The sequence below is a fragment of the Protopterus annectens genome, chromosome 4.part0 (genome assembly GCF_019279795.1).
Source record: "Protopterus annectens isolate FY-2018-M chromosome 4.part0, PAN1.0, whole genome shotgun sequence".
NCBI lineage: Eukaryota > Metazoa > Chordata > Ceratodontiformes > Protopteridae > Protopterus > Protopterus annectens.
The window spans coordinates 510,431,817-510,452,820 of NC_056733.1; the positions used below are offsets into that span (position 1 = coordinate 510,431,817).

The following is a 21,004-nucleotide window of genomic DNA, read 5'->3' on the forward strand; positions in this document are numbered from 1 at the left end:
TCCTTCTTTTAGACTGCAAGAGATGAATATGATAGCCTGTGAGATGCACAGTTGAGATGCACATTTTTTCACATATTCTGTTGATGGGGGTAGTACATTACTTAATGCTGTTTACAAGTGAGAATTATGGGCCAATTTGCTTTAGAACCTGATTACATGACTGTAGGCTACCTTAAGATACATAACAGTGGACAAGGTGGTTTACTATAAATTGATTAACCTTTCCAGTTTTTCATCATGGAAAGCAGTAGGAGGGTATTTTACACTATTTGTGAACAACCCACAGCTTTATATCTTAAAATTGTGGTAGCATTTTTACTGGGAAGTCCAGTTGTCTTCAAATTGGAAGTGTAACAGCATATGTCCTACTCCTATTCCTATGTTGCAGTATTCTTGGTGTGAGGTTTTCCACTTCAGGCGACCTGTACATCGGCTCCTATACAAAAGCTTCAGCTTGGCTGTTGTAGTTGCACGGGACATCACAAGTAGGGCCATAAACCAAGGACCATAAATGTGACTTCTGCACGCACAGACCTCAGAACTTTTCAGCTGCAGACAACCGTCACATCGTGTGCCTCACTCCTTCAATGCAAGTCATCTAAAAGCTAAGTACCCCACTGGGGTTTTCTTCTTTAATGTCTAGCTAAAGCTTGGTTTGTTGCAGCAATCCTTAGCCGATGTCAGCAAAAAAGGGCAAATGCCAATGCGGGCGCCAAATACCCCATAAAGACTTGCACGACTGCTGCATTTTTTGCTTGTGCTGGGAGCACGAGCACAACACTTGCTCTATCTGCCAGTCTGTCATTCCTAAGACCTTTCACAGCCATCTGGCTACACTGAATCTTTACCTGGAAAAAACAGTGGCTTAAAAAATTAGCTCTTCGGATGGATCCCATCTCGGAGGCCTCAACTGAACCTCCACAAAAGAAGGCCAAGTTTCCTAGGCCCTCTTCCTCTGCCGCTCTGCTATTGGACGCCCCGCCAGCTACCGATTTAGGAGTTGAGGTATGTCCGACGGACCCGTCGACTTCTACGGCGACCTTGGAGGAAGCCGCTTCACAGTTGACTGGTACGTCCCCGGAACCAACCCAGACACAGGCTACCGCCAAGGTCGAGGGGGAACCAGACACAGCCGGACCTCCCGGCGGGATCCTTCTACCAGACTCTGCTACTCTTAGCCAGCCATCCGACTCCAGGCCTACTCCTCAGTCTACCCCAGTCAAAAAGAAACAAAAAACTAAACATCTGACTACACACGCTGAAAGCCTGCCTGTTTGGCAGTCCTTCACCTCTTTCTTAATGCAGGCCTTTATGGCCCTTAGGCCTTCAGCCTCTTCTCCAGCTACTCTTCCTTTGCCTTGCCCTAGGCCTGCCTCTGTTTCTGCTTCTTCCCTTCCACCACTTACCTCACAAGAGAGGAAAGAAGAGCAAGAGACCTATTATTCCTCTTCTGAGGAATCCATTTGTTACACTTCCCAAATAGCCTCTCCTGAAGAGTATTACTCAGCAGATGATGAATCTATTGAAGGAGACCCCCCCCCCCCCCAGAGGATAGCACCTTTGGTGAAACCATCACCAGAATGATAGAATAGTTTAAATGGGACACCTCACAAATTTCTAAGACTCAAAAGAGGTATTTTGAGCTTTTACAAGTGGAATCTCCCTCCCCTTCTGCCATTCCACCTGTCATCCCTGCCTGTTTAGATGCCTTTGCTTCTGCATCAAAAACACCAGATTCTCAGCCACCTGCCCCTAAGAGGCCAGACTGCTTCTACAAGTTGCCTGATGATCAAAGATTCTTAGTCAAGCCTCCCTTGGCAGATCCTGGTGTGATTGCCATTTCACCAGATAAACAATCCAGACTCATTCCCTCTGCCTCTCTCTTACCTATAGACAGAGACAACAAAACAATGGATAGAACTGGAAAGAAGGTCTACACCTCTTCCACACTGGCCTTTAGAGCCATCAACTATCAAACCCATATGACCAGATATGCTTTGGACCTGGTCTGTCAAGCCACTACTCTGCTGGCTGCTACTTCTGACTGTCCCACTAAAGCTGACATCTCTTCCAAACTATCTCTGGCTGACCAAGTAGCCATACATTCAATTAGATGCAGTTGTGATGCTGCAGAGGTCTCTGCATGCTCTGCAGCATCTGCCTCTGTTCTCAGGAGATACTCCTTACCTCGTCTGCAACACTTACCAAAAGACTTTTAAGTCCAAAATCTTAGATGCCCCCCGGACCCTAATTTCCTGTTTGGCAAACAATCACCAGACCTGTTCAAAAATCTGTAGGAAAATAGCAAGGATTTGCAAGACATCAAGCATCTCTTGGTGTCCCCAATTCCCAAATATTACAGGAATTACCCTGCCAAGGCCACTTTTGTCAGATGAAACCAGCCCTCTGCTGGACCTACCTCTTCCAAACAAATAAGAGGAACCAGAAGACAAACCCCCTACCAGGCCAGCTGTCTCTCAGCCTCCCTCTAGACTGCCCTTTCAAGACAGTGGAGACCCCATCAATGTGTGACTGCCTTGCCCTCCTTCCCCATTCCGCCTGCCTCCCCTTTTGGAAAACCATCACCACAGACAAATGGGTTCTGGCTATTATTTAAAAAAGATACTTCCTCTTCTGGAAAGTAAGGCCACTCTTAAGGGGTGTCCCCTTTCCCCCAAAAAATCAAAGACACCTGTTCCCACAGTTCCTGACAGACCTTCTGAACTTGGGCACCATAGAACCTGTCTCTCCAGGACATGAAGGAAAGGGCTTCTGTTCATAGCTATTCCTGGTGCCCAAAAAAAGAAGGACCATGGAGACCCATTATAGACCTTTCTTTCTTAAACCTATTATTAAAAGTGCCCACTTTCAGAATGTTGTCCCTTCCAGATTTACTCCCTCTCATACCAGCCAAGGTTTTCATGGCCACACTCAACCAGAAAGAAGCCTATTTGCACATTCCCATTCTATCCTCCCACAGAATTTTTTTTGCATTTCTCTGGACCCTCCTCTCATTTCCAGTTTACCGCTTTGCCCTTTGCTTTCTCCACTGTCCCCAGATTGTTCACAAAATGTCTGACACCTGCCAGTGCATATTGCAGAACACAGGGGATTCAGATTTATCCATACCTAGATGACATCCTGATCCTAGCAGACTGCAAAGAAACCCTGATAATCCATCTAGAGTTCACCATGTGCCTACTTCAGAGTCTGGGGTTAACCCTCAACATCTCAGAATCATCCTTGACACCAAAATAAGACAAAATATTTCTGGGTTGCAGGATCAAAACAGACATAATGAAAGCCTTTCTTCCCCAGGACAAGGTCAGCTGCCTGACCTCCCATTTCAAAGTCCTGCTGCAGATCCAAATAATAACTGCAAGGCAATTCCTAAGGACCTTAGGCGTAATGGCAGCCACCATCCCCGTGCTTCCACTAGCCAGAATGCACATGCGAAAGCTACAGTGGTATCTAAAAAATGTTTGGTCCCAGCGCCAACATCCTCTAGAGCAAGAAATCAATCTCCTGCCCTGCCTAAAGGCAGAAATAATTTGGTGGATTCAGCAAGTCCAGTTGAACCCAGGCCTTCTTCTGCAGCCTCCTCTCCCAAACCAGGTTACGCATACAGATGCTTCAGACTCGGGATGGGGAGCCATAATGGCATCTTGCAGGATCCAAGCAAAGTGGCAGTCTTCCTTAAAGAACAACCACATCAACATGAGGGAAATGGCAGCAGTCCTTCTAGCACTGAAAGCCTTCATCCCTCTCCAGATATTCTCCAAATAACAGCCAACACCACAGTTATGTCGTACCTCAACAAGCAGGGTGGAACAAAAGCGTACTACCAGTGCAGACTAACGTTACTGATATGGGATCTAGCCTATAAACACAACTTGTTCCTGCAGGCATCCTACATCCCTCACAGGACAAAAAACAAGCAGACCTTCTCAGCAGGGCATCCTGTCCACAGCACAAATAGATGTTGGACAAGAATGTCTTCCTAGACATTGTCCACCGGTGGGGCAAACCTCAAGTAGACTTGTTTGCCTCCCCCCAGAACAGACAGCTGCAGAACTTCTGCTCCAAGCCATACCCCCCCTCTAACTTAGAGAGTGCATGCCTTCAGCATTTCTTGGAAGGGAAGGTTTCTATATGCCTTTCCTCCCTTCCCATGAATTCAGAAAGTCCTCCTGAAAATCAGGAGAGACAAACTAAAAATCTTGTTGGTGACTCCCTACTGGCGAAGGCAGCACTGGTTTCCCCCTACTTCTCAATCTAGCCAAGGGCAGTCACCGCAAGTTACCCCACAAGGTGGACCTTTGGACACAACAAAAGGGAACTCTCATCCACCCACACTTGCAGATGTTGTCACTGACACTGTGTGTGATAAACTTCTAATTCTCTTCAGGCACCACTACTCAGAGGACGTGCTTTCAGTCCTGAGGGAGACCAGGAAACCTACTACAAGAAAATCATACTTAAGCTAAAATGGGAAAGATTTTCAAAATGGTGTCTGGACAAGGGCTGGGATCCATGCATCGCAGATCCCCTCCCTAGTTCTTGCGTATGTGTGTCAACTAGTAAAGGGCGGACTCTCTTACTCTTCAGTGAAAGTCCACCTTTCAGCAGTCTCAGCTTGCCTGACACTAGACCCACTCCTACTTGCCAGGCTCGATGTGAAGCTATTCTTAAAGGGGGTCTTACACATCAGACCTCCAAGAAAACCAATCCCACCACCCTGGGACCTTAACTTAATTCTGGAAAAACTAACCCAGCCTCCATTTGAACCTGCTATAGTGCATCTACTGTGCAAATATGCACATGGAAGACAGTACTGCTAGTGGCCATAACTTCAGCCGGAAGGGTTTGTGAATTACAGGCCCTAATGGCCTGCTTCCCCATACACTACCTTCACAAGGACAGGGTAACACTGAGAACTTAACCCTTCCTTTATGCCTAAGGTGGTCAATGATCTGTCCTTAAACCAATCTATTCATCTTCCCACCTTCTACCCCTCTCCTACCAATGATGGTGAGAGAATACTCCACTCCCTGGATGTACACAGACAATTAAGATTTTACCTAGAAACAAACAAAATCCATTACAAAATCCAAATCAACTCTTTGTTTCCTTCCACCCTAGGGCCCTGGGCAAGGCAGTCTCCAAACAAATCATTGCATGTTGGATTAGAAAAGCTATTTGCCTCTGTTATTCACACCATGGCAAAAAGCTTCCACAGGGAGTTAAAGCTCACTCCACCAAGGCAGTGGCAGCCTCCAAAGCCTTTTTAAAAGGCCTGGACACTGCTTCCATACTTGAAGCAGATGCATGGCCCACCATTCACACTTTCACCAAACACTATAAATTAGACAGCGTCTCCAGAGCACATGCAGAATTTGCCAGGGCAATCCTGCAGGGCTTTGTGGAATCAATCTCTTCTACCCCCACCCTTCCTTCCAGCTAAGCTGTGGTACTCTCTCACACCAAGAATACTGCAACATAGGAATAGAAGGCATAGCATAGTTGTGTAAAATCTTACCATAACCATATATGTACTTCTCTTCCATGTTGCAGTATTCCTTCCCACCCACCAAAACCCCCCTTATCCTTCTCTCTCTCAGCCACTGATATCCTCAGGTCTTTCAGGGGCTACGCACTTTCATGTGACCTTTGAAATCACATAATGGCTCCATGACCCTATGACTGACATCACTGGCTACTCCTCCTGCTGGGCCTTCAAGTTCTGAGGTCTGTGTGTGCAGACATCACATTTAAGGTCCCTGGTTTATGGCCGTACATGTGACGTCCCACTCAACTACAACAACCAAGCTGACGCTTTTGTATAGGAGCCGGTGTACAGGTCGCCTGAGGCGGAAATCCCACACCAAGAATACTGCAATATGGAAGAGAAGGACATCTATGGTTATGGTAAGATTTTACACAACTGTTCTTTCAGCTTAAGCTCCTCTGAGTCCCTTCAAAGTGCAGACTGTTCTTTCTATACAATAGAGGAGCATATTTTCCTGGAAATGTTTAAAGCAGAATTCTGATACTCCTTTTTATGACAATTTATTTTATTTTGCATTACTTCCTTTTGCAGAGTGGCTGCTGTGAAGTAATTACAGAAGAAGCTACTGCAGCCCTTCGCAAAGCAACTAAGTGGGCACAGTCAGGACTCATAGTGAGTGTTGGACCACCAGTGGACTCCTCCAGCCAGGAAGCAGCAAGTGGGTCATCAACAGGTGATAAAAAGAAAACAGCACAAACTTCGGTCTGCAGGGAACGGAATGCTGAACTTGCCAGGTAAACAAGTCCGGTCTAAAATCTTCATAATGGTAACCTTATGCAGACACAAACTTGTAAAGTAATTTACTTGATTACAAAAATGGCAGTGATCAATTTAATTTACCTATAATTTTTAAGTAATCCTTGGTTCTTAGTTATTTTGTTGTACCTTTTCTCATCTCAAGATAGTAGACCCTGTGTTTTCATAAACATGGATAAAATGACCTACTGTCATTGCAGAGTTGGGGCTTCCTGAAGAGAGACCAGGTTATTAGCTTTTTGGGGAGTTGTTGATATTGCCTTTATTGTAAAAACAGGAGTGCACCCCCCTGTCACCATCTTACTGTTTCTTCAACCTTAACTTTTGTTTTTTGTATCTCCATTGTAGTTTGTGATGTTATTTTCCTGGCACTTTTATTTACATAAGCTTAGTCTTTTTTTACTTTTTTATGTTTGTATCAAAAATGATAATTACTGTGTACCTTATCACTTGATAATGAACTGTTTTGCATGTTTTTTGTGTATGTGTGTTTATACCATGTGAATTTCAAACTCTACAGTTAACAAACACCTGGATACCATTAGCCTATAAATATCCTTTTTATATTACCTGGACATTATAATTTTACTTTCTGCTTATACTACCCTACAGCATTCTGTCAGTGACACAGCACATAGCACACTCGCCTTTGGTGCAGACGGCTGTAAATTTTATTCCCACGCCATGTAGATAGAGTCCTTATACTCCAGTGTAGTATAAAGGGGGAGCTACATTCTGAGTGTGCTGTCCTTCGTATGAGACATTAAACAGAGACCTCATCTGCATGAGTTGGCAGTAGCTTAGGTGGATGTAAAAAAATCCCATGGCACCCATTGAAAAAAGAAGGGGCTCTTTATTTAAAAAAATATGTACAAAACTATTTGCAAACTTACATATTTACAAATTTATACATTGTACAAATTTCCATTCCTTTCTGTTGTCATTCAGTCATAGATTCCTTGTTTTTCATTATTATGTTAAACCCTCATTATCTTATTTGGACCCCACTCATTTTTCCACAGCCACCATCTAATTTTTCTTAAAATTACTGCTAGTCTCCATTTACCATTAAACATGATTTCCTTTAGCCTTTCATTCCAAATGGTCTTCACAACATAAAACAATTTTTATCTATTTTACTGACATTAATAATATCCGTACATAATCATATCCATATTTGTTTCATTTACGTCCTTTATATTTTCAAAGAAATTTTGTTTACACAATTTTTCTGACAAATTTTGTCAACACTTGTACATTATAAGAAAACATGAGCAAACACGTTCTGTAGTTTATTCTTTACCACAATATATACAAACTCTTTCACTGATTTTTTTTATATTGCATGTCTCTCTTTAGTGGTAATTTAGTAATCACTAATCTCCATAAAAATATTGACATTCTACTTGCTTATTAGATAATGCTTTTTATGCTTTTATAACTCTAACGTTTTTATTCAGTAGCTCAACCAAAGGATTAACATAATAATAATATTGCATTATGATATTTTTGTACCACACTTTCCTCTCATTTTTTATTTCATCAATTTTCATTTTCCAAAAATTAATTTTTTCTTGATAACATCTCATTATTTCATTTAAACATGCTTTTTCCTCTATTGAGTTTTTTTTTAGCATATCACAATGTCCCTTATATTTGTACTTCAGTAAATTTACTACTAACTTTTCATTTCTATCATTTATCCAGAGTAACACTTTGTACAAATTCAAAGAAGCAGCATTAACAATTGGGTTTATTAATTGTAATTTTCCATTTTCTTTGTCTATGTATAAGACTCCTGTCTTCACCAGATTCAGTCTTGAACCCCATATAAAAGAAAAAAAACTTGTAGGATTTATTTTTCATAGATTATTGGTAATATATAGAAACTAGCTAAATATGCAGTCTTTGCCAGTATAACTGAATTAATCAAATAAGCCTTTTTTTATTAAAGGATAGCTTGTATGTTTTCCAAAAAAAAAAAAGTTCCTTTATTTCATCCTATTCCTTTGTTCGTCACTTACATTTTTACTCCCAAATCTTATTCCTAATGCAGAGATTTCTTACATTGGAAAGATACTTTTCCTATCTTTACTATATCATCCAGTCCTTTACTTTTTGTTTAAAGTCATGCTTATTATATTTAAACATTTATATATTTAACATGTAACTTCTTTTATCCAGACTTTTTCTCTTGTAATCAATATAATATGTGCATAAGTAAACATGACTGGAATTTTTATCCCTTCATTAGTACTCTCATTTTTCCTTTCTCCGCAGTGTGCTAGTGAGAAGGAGCTGCACACTTGGGATGTGTGTAGACAACACCAAAAACGTAGAAACACTCCTGGATAACTACAAGAACCAAAAAAACAGACTGGAGGATGCAGAAGAACAGAGTGGAATCCACACAATGTTAGCATAATAAAAACTTTTAATCCATGCTTTCATAACCAAACTTCTTCAGAATAAAATGTACATTCTCTACATCACATTTAAAAACAGTTTTGAAATGCCTCTGCACCATTAAACACATCTTTCCACTTAAGCAGTTACACAATTAATCAATAAAATTTCAAAGCACAGGAAGTTATTTCCTTATATAGACTCTACAGTCTTTCAAAAAACATATAATCTTAACAGCATCATTTATATCAGGTTTTTTTATATGAATTTAATCTGATTTGCCATAAAGCCTCCTTTTGTTCAAGATTTGTTTTAAAATTACCACCCTTAAAGTCATGACTTCCTTGCTCCAGCGCAGAAAACAAAAATGTTTTGTACATGGGACAGGTGATAGTATGCTTGTAAAAAGCATTTTTCTTGCCTTGTTTTGTAATGTAATAATTTTCCTTTATTCTAGTGCATAGGTCCCTTGTAGTCATAACAATGTAGAATGTACTCAGTATGCACACATACCAATGTATACAACTCCTTTACTCTTACAGTTAAAGTGCCCTGGAACTTTCAAAGTGTAAGGCAAATGTTCTAAATTAACTAAGAGACCTTCAGAAATGTATCTACATATGTTACAGTTCCCAAACTTATGCATGCCCCATCTTTTCTGAGTGATGTTGGGACAATGAACACATTTATTTCTCTCTCTTTCCAAAATGTTTTTTAAATTATTTTGATTTTTATATACAAACTTTGGTTGGGTCCCCACAATGGGTTGTAAATCTTTGTTTCCCTCTAAAAATTTCCAATTGTCAGAAATAATGTTTCTGATAATACCACTGTCTACTGTCATGTCCAAACAAAGATAATTACCAGCATCAGAGGTGTTCCTGTCATGGTTCTGTTTTGTATTAGTGTTGGAAAACCCATGCTCAAGGATGGCTTGAAAGAGACTGTCCCTATTCTGTGTGACATATTCAGCCTGCTCTTTCAACAGAATCTTACTATACCCTCTTTCAACAAGCAAGGTAGTGATAAATTCTATTTCTTTCAAAAAATCACCCATTTCACTTGTCATTCAACTGGCTCTTATGAGCTGTCCTTTTGGAATATTATTCTTCATGTAATGAGGGTGCATGCTGGTATAATGCAAGTAACTGTTGGTGAAAGTTTCTTTCCTAAAAATCCTACTGACTAACTTATAAAGCTTAACATCCCATTCCAGAATCACATCCAAAAAATGGATTTTTAACTCCACATCCCCCAGGACAAATTTTTAAGTATCCTGATCTGGAGTTAAGGGTGTCAACAAAACTTTGCACTTTTTGTACATACCCAACCCTGACAAAAATCAATTCATCAATAAATCTCTTAAAAAATGTAATCTGGTATTCCATGATTAGTGGTTCCAGCACAATACACTCCCAATAACCCATCACAATGTTCGCAAAGGATGGTGCTGCAGGGGACCCTAAAGCTACCCCCTGAATTTGTTTGTATATTTTTTTGTTAAATACAAAAAAATGTTGTTTAACAAAACATTTACTAATTCACAATAGAAATTACTTTCAGAATTGCTAAATGTGGAAAACTTGTTTAAGTATTCTCTAACTTGTTCCACTCCTTCAAAGTGGGGAATACAGGTGAAAAGAGAGAACATCAAGACTAAACATCACTTGTGTGCTGGGATCAAAAGCTGTAACTAAAGTGTATTCCCTTATACTATTTAAAAAGTCCCATGAGTTTTTTAAGTATGAATTAATTTGGTTAACAATGGGATTTTACTTAGAGTCCACCAATAAGGAAATACCCTCTGTGATATAATTTGGGGCAGATACATTGAGTCTAAATGGAGGACTAATTTTACTTTTGTGTGTTTTAGGAATTCCAAAGAAGGAACCTAGTTTCGGATTGTTTATGTGACAAAACTCATAAAGGTCCTTCTCTAAATTACTGTTCATTAAATACTCGTTAAGTAGTGTCACCTGTCCCATGTACAAAATTTTTTTTGTTTTCTGTACCGGAGCAAGGAAGTCATGATTTTAGGGGTGGTAGTTTTAAAACAAATCTTGAACAAAAGGAGGCTTTATGGCAAATCAGATTAAATTCAGATAAAAAAAACCCGGTATAAAAGATGCTGTTAACATTAAATGTTTTTTGAAAGACCGTAGAGTCTATTATAAGGAAATAACTTCATGAGCTTTGAAATTTTATTAATTAATTGTGTAACTGTTTAAGTGGAAAAATGTGCTTACTGGTACAGAGGCATTTCAAAACTGTTTTTAAATGTGATGTAAAGAATGTACATTTTATTCTGAAGAAGCTTGGTTATGAAAGCATGGATTAAAAGTTTTTATTACGCTAACATCGTATGGATTTCACTCTGTTCTTCTGCATCCTCCAGTCTGTTTTTTTTTGGTGCTTGTAGTTATCCAGGAGTATTTCTATGTTTTTCTCTTTCCTATGGCAGAAAGTAGAGGAGATTCGTTGATGGATGTCAGCATTCATTCTACACCAGGTGAAGGTGGACAGAATGTTCTGGCTTCACTATTGAACACTATGAAAGATATTCAGCAGACTTTGCAACTTTAATTCCGGAGAAGCTGAATACCATTCCGGCCTGGTCTAGCTCAGATAATGAGGTTGAGACGACGGTAAACTTTAACACACATTCTGCTGAACAAGGTAAAAGTTTTGAAGCTGTTTCTAAAGTTAAGACTTATGCTGATATAGCTTCAGTACTAAATTGGATCCTTTTTCATCTTCTGAAAAACCTGTTAACAGTATAGAGCTGAAGACTTACAGAGACGTGTAACAATTTGGGCAGACTATTAAAGAAGTACAAAAGTCTAGACTTGGAAAACAAATATTTTTCACATTGTATAGAGATGGGTATGGTCCCTAAGGGGCTGAGATTCTTTAAATGCCCAAACGGCATTGATAGCTCCGATTTTTTTTGTTACACTAAAAGACTTCTTTAACAATGCCGGTCTTAAGTTCCTGAAGTTGCTTATAGACAGCAACTGTAAAATTATGACTGGGCTAAGGGAAGAGATCTGTAAAATAGATGAAGTCTTGCTTAAAGACTATCATAGCAAGATTGGGGAACGGGTTGAGTACCATACACTCTTCTGTGAACTACAGAAACATGAAGAGGTTATAATCAGCCATAAAAACCATAAGCTCAAGCGAGATGCTGCTGTGTATGAAAATGACACCGCATATGTTGACTTTTACGTGTTTAACAAATGCACAAACCAGGATAAATTCAAAAAACCAATCAATCAGACTAAACGTTTCCCCTTTAAGAAACACACTAATGAAGTCCACGCCCCTAAAACTAAGAACTTTCAAGCAACTTCTGAAGTCAGATCTTTAAATAGGGAAGGAACCAGTGGCTCTGTAATGGATATTGTGGAAGCAGGGACTTTTAGTGCTGGTAATAGACTGTTTGATGATAACCCTGCAACAACCAATGATGAAAACGATGGTGGGGCTAGAACCAAGACTTTTTTAGCTGAGGCGGAGGAGGGCAGAAGCCAGAAAATGCACACATTAAGGAGAAGAAAACAAACAATGTCACATTTTTCAACGGACAATTAAATATATATTCTGTACCTGTAAACAATGTTATAAATTTGTCTACTTTTGTTTTAAATGAAAATCATTTGAAAGTTTTGAATTTGGGCTTAAATGTTGTACCATCAAGGAGGACAAACAGCAAACACTGTGTTAAACCTTAAAAAGTACACTAGGTCTTTAAACTTGAATTATGTATTTAAAGACATTGTTAGCAACAGCACCAAATATGTAAAGCCTTCATGCTGCAACCCTAATTTACTGCATACTATTAAAGTTTTTGAATCAGCTTGTGAAAGTGAAATAAGAAATGTCATTGTGGAGGGGGTAAAGAAAAGAAAAATGTATCACAATTTATCTAAGGAAGAAAAGAAAGCCCTGAAAGAAATACAGGAGAATGGCAACATAAGAGTAATGAAAAGTAACGGGGGGGTACCTTAGTTTTAATGAACCAAGAGGAATATGTTACCTGTACAGAGAAAATGCTAGGTAACAGTCTAGAATGCATAATAACAGACATGGTGTAAGTAGCTAAGAGCTACAGGAGTGTTTACTCTCTTTTTTTTTTTTGTTTGAGAATTTAATGAACAGTAATTTAGCGAAGGACCTTTATGAGTTTTGTCACATAGACAATCCGAAACTAGGTTCCTTCTTTGGAATTCCTAAAACACACAAAAGTAAAGTCATTCCTCCATTTAGACCCATTGTATCTGCCCCAAATTATATCACAGAAGGTATTTCCTTATTGGTGGACTCTAAGTTAAATCCCATTGTTCACCAAATGAATTCATACGTAAAAAACTCATGGAACTTTTTAAATAGTATCAAGGAGTACACTTCAGTTACAGCTTTTGATCCCACCACACAAGTGATGTTTAGTCTTGATCCCTCTTTTCACCTGTATTCCCCACTTTGAAGGAGTGGAACAAGTTAGAGAATACTTAAACAAGTTTTCCACATTTAGCAATTCTGAAACCAATTTCTATTGTGAATTAATAGATAATTTGTTAAACAACAATTTTTTTTGTATTTAACAAAAAAATATATACAAATTTGGGGGGTAGCTATGGGGTCCCCTGCAGCACCATCCTTTGCAAACATTGTGATGGGTCATTGGGAGTGTATTGTGCTAGAGCCACTAGTCATGGAATACCAGATTACATTTTTTTAAGAGATTTATTGATGCATTGTTTTTGTCATGGTTGGGGATGTACAAAAAGTGCAAAATTTTGTTGATACCCTTAACTACAGATCAGGATACTTAAAATTTGTCCTGGGGAATGTGGGACTAAAAGTCAATTTTTTGGATGTGATTCTGGAATGGGATGTTAAGATTTATAAGTTAGTCAGTAGGATTTTTAGGAAAGAAACTTTCACCAGCAGTTACTTGCATTATACCAGCATGCACCCTCGTTACATGAAGAATAATATCCCAGTTGAATGACAAGTGAAACGGGTGACTTTTTGAAGGAAATAGAATTTATCACTACTTTGTTTATTGAAAGAGGGTATAGTAAGATTCTGTTGAAAGAGCAGGCTGAATATGTAGCACAGAATAGGGACAGTCTCTTTCCAGCCATCCTTGAGCATGGGTTTTCCAACACTAATACAAAACAGAACCATGACAGGAACACCTCTGATGCTGGTAATTATCTTTGTTTGGACATGACAGTAGACAGTGGTATTATCAGAAACATTAATGTGATAGTGTTCAATCTCGCCGTTTGTTCTTACACATGGGTTCGGAGCCGATCCTCGGCTCCGTGTCGGCCGCTTGCAAGCTCTGCATCGAGAAGAAGCTCGAGACAATCTAATACCCACAATCCCCCTCTGCCTTTACCTCAGATCTAGTTTGCCGCTGCTGCGTTCGCATCGCTGGGAGCTAGCTCGAGCATCTTCAGATAAGATATAACTTTATTTTTTTGTTATATTTTAGAAAAAGTTGTTCTGAAAGTACCTTTAGGTATACTTAGTGTATGTGTGTATGTAGGTAGAATTCTCGGTACCGTTAAATTTAATTTATCTGGTTAGAGTTTTCGGGGCCTACTACCCCCTTCTAAATTTGACAACCGGACTGACTTACCCATCGGATTTGACTTGTTTACATTGGATTTGTCTTTTATTCTGGACTTGACTTTTCTCTCTACTGAAAAATGTCTGACAAAATTAAATCAGGCTTTAAGCATTGTCAGTGTGGCCAAAAAATGTCAGTTACTGACAACCATAGTTCCTGTGTCTACTGCCTTGGCCCTCTCCACTTACAAGAGGACTGTTCAATTTGTCACTCTTTTAGTGGGAGGGTCATGACAGATAGGCGCAGGAAACTCATGGACAGAGGGTTGTTAAAACCTTCCTTTCAGGAGGCTCTGGATGCTTCAGACCAGGCATCCAAATCCTCGAAGGAATCGAAGACGTCGGAGCCCAAGTCATCGGCTCCGAGCTCTTCGAGTAAAGTTAGATCACCGGTTCCACAGACTTCGGGGCCGAGTGTTCAACTGGTGTCGGTTCCTGAGCCTCGAGTCTTGGAACCGGTGATGGAGCTCCCTCCCTCGACTTTATTGAGGTCGGCTCCGTCTTCGGTTCCTTCGACCCGTTCTTCTAAACTCTCCGATGTCGATGTGGATCGCGTGGTGCAGAAGTTATTGGAGCATTCAGCCCTATCCAAACTTATTTCAGTTTCCACCCAGTTGGTGTCGAAACTTGAAGGCCTCCCATTGTCTCCATCCATTCCTCCTCCGAGACCTATCGAGTCCTTGGAGCCGGAAGAGGTTGAGCTTCTGATTGTGGAGCCCTCGGGTCCAGAACCGTCCTTCTCTCGGTCTGTTCCTCTCACCTCGACTCCGTCGGACCCGGTACCGGAGTCTCGGAGCCGACGATCTGTCCTTGGTTCCGGGGCCGAGAGTCGAACCGACGTTTCGGTTCCGACCCTTCCCCTCGGGGCCTCGGCGGATCGATTCGGCTCCGTCCTCGGGGTCGATGCCTTCGGTGCCTGTTTCGGGGATTCTTCCCATTTCTTCGGAACCGGGAGATTCTTCGACTCGGGCCCCGGGGGCTTTCGATCTGATGAGGAAGGTGTTGTCTACCCAGACAACCACATCAGTAGAAGCAACCTCTCCTCCCCATAAAGGGCCGTTATCCTCCTCTGCACCCACGGCCACATCCAAGCGTCGAGCACCGGTGTCTCAGCCACCCCTGGAGGGTGCCCCCTCTTCCTCGGAGGCTTCTTCGGATGCTCCCCACGAAGAAGTCCCTAGGAAAAGATTGTGTAAGAGGAGACACTTGGATTCTCCACAAGAATCCTTGACATCCGATACTGACTTAGATGAGTCAGAAGGGTCCCCTAAGTCACCTTCAAAAGATGTCTCTTTTTCTGACATATTGGAGATCCTGAAACAGAGAGGTGACTGGCAGTCCCTCCCCCCTTCTGAGGATGAGTCAGTCTTGCTGAAGGCATTCGGTGCTCGCCCTTCTTCCTCCTAGGTCACTCCGCCCTTCGACGAATTAATGGAACTTATTGCTCGAAGGGCGTGGGAGGCTCCTGACACAGTGGAACCAGTCCCAAGGAAACCCAATAAGTATATCACTGCACCCCAGGACAAGACTTACTTAACAAAAGGAGTTCCAGTGGGCGCTATGGTGGTGGCAGCGGCCACGAAAAAGGAGATGTCGGAATCTTCCTCATCTGTCCATCCCCCTAATAAAGATTCTAGGACTATGGACAGGTATGGGAAGCGCATTTTTAGTTCAGCGGCTTTTTCCATGCGATCCCTGAACTATTTGACCCACTTTACACGACTACAGAGGGATCTAGTCAAAGAGTTGGGAGATACCCTCCAGGGTACTACAGATGCTGCTGTCTCAGAGAAAGTGACAGCGCAACTTAATACCCTTACATCCATTGTGAACTCGTCCATGAGGCTGATCTCTTACGCAGCCGAAGGTTCGAGTAGGGCAGCACCTTCAGCGATTCCTCTTCCCAGACAATCCTGGATGCGCTTATGTTCATTTATGGAAGCCTTCAAGTCTTCCTTTACTAACGCCCCATTTGACGGTGCCACTCTCTTTGGCCCCAAAGTAAAGGAGACCCTTACCCGGTGTGAGCAGGAGGGAAAGACTCTGTCTGCTGTCGGAGTCCGTTTTCCACCCCAACCAGACCGTACCCCAAAGGGCAACGTGGTGGAAAAATGTGGTTTCGAAAACCCCAAGGATCTTTCCCAGGCACACAGGGTGATGCCCTTCTAGAGGCAGAGGAGGGGGCAGAGGTGGAAGACGCCGCCCTGGCGGCAGAGGGGGTCCGCAGAATCAAGGTGACAGGGATACACTTCCTGGTAAACCTTTCCAGCACTCCTGTGAGGAGGCCCGACTGTCCTGCTCTGGAGGCAGTCGGGGTCGCTAGCTTTATACCCTCAGGCCTGGCAAAACATAACTACAGACAAGTGGGTAAAAGCGTGGTTACCAGAGGTTACAATATACCCTTTCTATCCCATCCCATTCCAAAGAAAAGACTCCCAGATGTACCGCCCCATCTGCGAGAGCCAGCAGCTATAGAAATTTCAAAGCTGCTAGAAAAAGAGTCATCCAACCAGTCCCAGCAGACCAGCAAGGATTCGGGACTTACTCAAGGTTCTTTTAGTTCCAAAGAAAACAGGGGACTGGAGGCCCATTCTGGACCTAAGCGACCTCAATACCTTCGTCAAGAAAGAAAAGTTCCGAATGGTCACGCTTCAATCGATCCTTCCATTCTTACAGAAGGCCGACTGGATGTGCTCAATAGATCTGAAGGATGCATACTACCACATCAAAATGGCCAGGGCATCCAGAGATCATTTGCGCTTCCGGCTGGGTGCCAGTCACTTTCAATTTCGAGCCCTGCCCTTTGGTCTGACCTCAGCCCCAGGGTCTTCACCAAATGCATGGCAGTGGTAGCGTCTCACTTGAGACGCCAAGGATTCCAGGTGTTTCCGTATCTGGACGACTGGCTCCTATCTGCCACCACCCAGCGTCAACTAGTACAGGCCAGAGACTATACTCTTCAATTGTGTATTCACCTAGGAATTTCCGTAAACTTCGGAAAATCCTTACTACAGCCATCACAAAGTATCTTATTCATAGGAGCGGAATTAGATACACATCAGTTAATTCTAAGACTTCCTCCAGAAAGGATACTTTCACTTCAGACTCACATACGTCTTCTTCTCTTGTCCAGGAAATCCCCAGCAAAACTGGTACTGAAGGTTTTGGGACTCGTGTCGGCTTCTCTTATAGCAATACCCTTGGGAAGACTGCACATGAGTCCTGCAATGGCTACTGTTTGCGCAATGGTCGTTCCAACAACTACCTCTAACACACGAGATTCTCATAACGAACACATGCAAAACACACCTAAACTGGTGGCTCCAAACGTGCAACCTTTCCAAGGGGAGACCATTTGTGCTACCCACACCTACAGTTACGGTGACCACGGACGCGTCCCTGATAGGGTGGGGGGGCATCTTTCAGGGACAGACAGTCCAAGGCAAATGGACCAATTTAGAGTACAATCTGCACATCAATGTTCTAGAGTTGAGGGCAGTGTTTCTAGCGTTGCAACACTTTGCTCCCCTTCTTCCTCTGGGAACTATTGCAGTTCAGACGGACAACATGTCGGTAGTCTGGTACATAAACAAGCAAGGGGGAACCAAGTCCTATCAGCTATGCAGAGGGGCCATGAGAATCTGGCAATGGGCGGAGTCCACGGTCGCTTTCTGATAGCAACGCACATCCCGGGCTCATCCAACGTCATAGCCGACAGGCTGAGCAGAGCAATTCTGTTACCGCACGAGTGGTCCCTAAAACAGTCAGTTGCGAAAAAGATTTTTCGCAAGTGGGGCCAGCCGTCCTGCGATCTGTTTGCGTCTCCAATGAACGCCAAATGCAGGAGCTACTTTGCCCTATTACCCCCTCCAGGGAAGTCCCCAGGGGCGCACTGATTCACGATTGGCCCCGGGACTCCTGTACGCATTTCCTCCCTTCCCTCTGATATCAAAGTTTCTCCAGAAAGCCAGAAACCTACACAGGACAATAATCCTCATTGCCCCATTCTGGCCTCGTCAAATTTGGTTCCCCTTCCTGATGACACACTGCATTCGGGGACCCTGGATCCTGGACCCAGAGCCAGATCTATTGACTCACTCGTCGGGGGCTCCCCATCCCGCGCTCTTGTCCCTCCATCTAGCAGCTTGGCTGCTCCAATTCCCAACTTAGCCAGGTCTGATCTTCTTTCGCCTGCAGTTCAGAATATATTAGTGGCTTCTCATAAAGCTTCCACTACTAAAACATATTCTAGTAAATGGAAGCGATTTGTATTCTGGGCGAATACACAGCAATTGGATCCTTTTATAGCTCCTTTGAATAAAATATTGGAGTTTTTAACAGACTTGTTCGATCAGGGTGCTTCTCCTGCCACATTATGAGTTCAGTTGGCTGCCATTTCTAACTTCCATGTGGAAGAATGTGGGGCTCCTGTTATGGCCCACAGACTTTGTAAAGCCTTTTTAAAAGGGGCTTTTCATATTAGACCACCAATTAGATCTCCTACATCACCTTGGAGTCTAAATTTATTGTTATCTAAATTAATGTTGCCCCCCTTTGAACCAGCCTCCTCTTGCCCATTGAAATTTTTGTCTTGGAAGACTCTCTTTTTGGTAGCCATTACATCCACTAGGCGAGTATCTGAACTTCAAGCTCTCTCCATTAAGCACCCATATTTGATCTTTCACTCTGACAGAGTTTCTCTTCGAACTAATTCATCCTTCCTTCCTAAAGTTTGTTCTATTAATAATATTAATCAGTCCATTGAATTACCCACCTTCTTCAAGAATCACTCCAACAAAATGGAGTATATGTTGCACAAATTAGATGTTCACAGACAGCTAAGGTTTTACTTGGATAGAACAAAAGATCACAGAAAAACTGATCAACTTTTGTAGCCTTTGCTGATAATAGGAAAGGAGTAGCGGTTACCAAAAGAACTCTTTCTAAGTGGTTAACGGATTGTATCATCTATGTCTATGATTCTTCAAATCAAACTCTTTTGCACAAACCCAAAGGACATTCCACAAGGTCAGTGTCTACATCCCTGGCTCATGCAGCCCGCCTACCACTAGACGCTATTTGTGCGGCTGCTACTTGGTCTAAGCCACATACATTCATTTCTCATTATAAGGTAGACAAGGTTTCTAGGGACAGGGCAACCTTTGGTTCCACTGTGCTCAAGAACGTCCTTCCGTGAGTTCCTCAGGAACAAGGAGCTAGGGGCGCTAGCCATGTGTAAGAACAAGCGAGATTGAACACTATCACATATAGAAGTTATGTCCTTACCATAACGTTCCATGTGGAGTGTTCATCTCGCCTTTGTTCTTACATTCCCACCCTCCCGCCCTTGGGAAGAACGTTCATTTTTGGTGCCTGGCCTGGGGCATTCTGCTTCTGCTTTGCAGTTGTTGTGTATATAGTTGACATGTATATATATGTGTATGTGTCTATATATATATATATATATATATAGACTCTTAGTTCTGTGCATATGTGATGTAAGCATGAGTGTGCTCTCTGGCTACTGGTTTGCTTGCAAACTAGATCTGAGGTAAAGGCAGAGGGGGATTGTGGGTATTAGATTGTCTCGAGCTTCTTCTCGATGCAGAGCTTGCAAGCGGCCGACACGGAGCCGAGGATCGGCTCCGAACCCATGTGTAAGAACAAAGGCGAGATGAACACTCCACATGGAACGTTATGGTAAGGACATAACTTCTATTTTCTGACAACTGGAAAATTTTAGAGGGAAACAAAGATTTACAACCCGTTGTGGGGACCCAACCAAAGTTTGTATATAAAAATAAAAATAATTTAAAAAAACATTTTAGAAAGAGAGAGAGAAACTTGTTCATTGTCCCAACATCACACAGAAAAGATGGGCCATGTATAAGTGTAGGAACTGTAATATATGTAGATAAATTTCTGAAGGTCCCTTAGTTAATTTAGAACATTTGCCTTGCACTTTGAAAGTTCCAGGGCACTTTAACTGTAAGAGTAAAGGAGTTGTATGCACTGGTATGTGTGCATACTGTAGTGCGTTCTACATTGGTATGACTTCAAGGGCTCGTCCCATGTACAAAAAAAATTTGTTTTCTGTGCTGGAGCAAGGAAGTCATGATTTTAGGGGTGGCAATTTTAAAATAAATCTTGAACAAAAGAAGGCTTTATGGCAAATCAGATTAAATTCAGTTAAAATAAACTGGTATAAATTATGCTGTTAACATTAAATGTTTTTTGAAAGACCGTAGAATCTATATAAGGAAATAACTTCCTGAGCTTTGAAATTTTATTGATTAATTGTGTAACTGCTTAAGTAGAAAGATGTGTTTATTGGTGCAGAGGCATTTCAAAACTGTTTTTAAATGTGATGTACAGAATGTACATTTTATTCTGAAGACGTTTGGTTATGAAAATGTTGATTAAAAGTTTGTATTGCGCTAACATCCCATGTGTGTAGACAACTCGGATTTTATTTGGCTAAGACGAAGAATTTTCATACATCTTATCAGCTTTGTTTCCTTTCATCCTAGATCCTTAAGATTGGTTGTTTCCAGGCAAACTGTTTCTTCTTGGATTTCTAAAGCCATTTTGTTTTGTTATTCCTTTCATGGCAAGAGCTTTTCTTCTTCT

General features: G+C 41.7%; 1 protein-coding gene across 2 annotated transcripts in view; it reads left to right on the forward strand.

Moving 5' to 3' along the window:
• The window catches only part of HECTD4 (HECT domain E3 ubiquitin protein ligase 4), a 5,422,508-nt gene that overhangs the window by 3,375,648 nt on the left and 2,025,856 nt on the right, over window positions 1–21,004 (forward strand). For both annotated transcript variants that reach the window (XM_044068422.1, XM_044068423.1), the window contains exon 39: window positions 6,101–6,303. In XM_044068422.1, coding sequence (XP_043924357.1) covers window positions 6,101–6,303 — 203 coding nt within the window. The remainder of the gene's footprint in view (window positions 1–6,100; window positions 6,304–21,004) is intronic.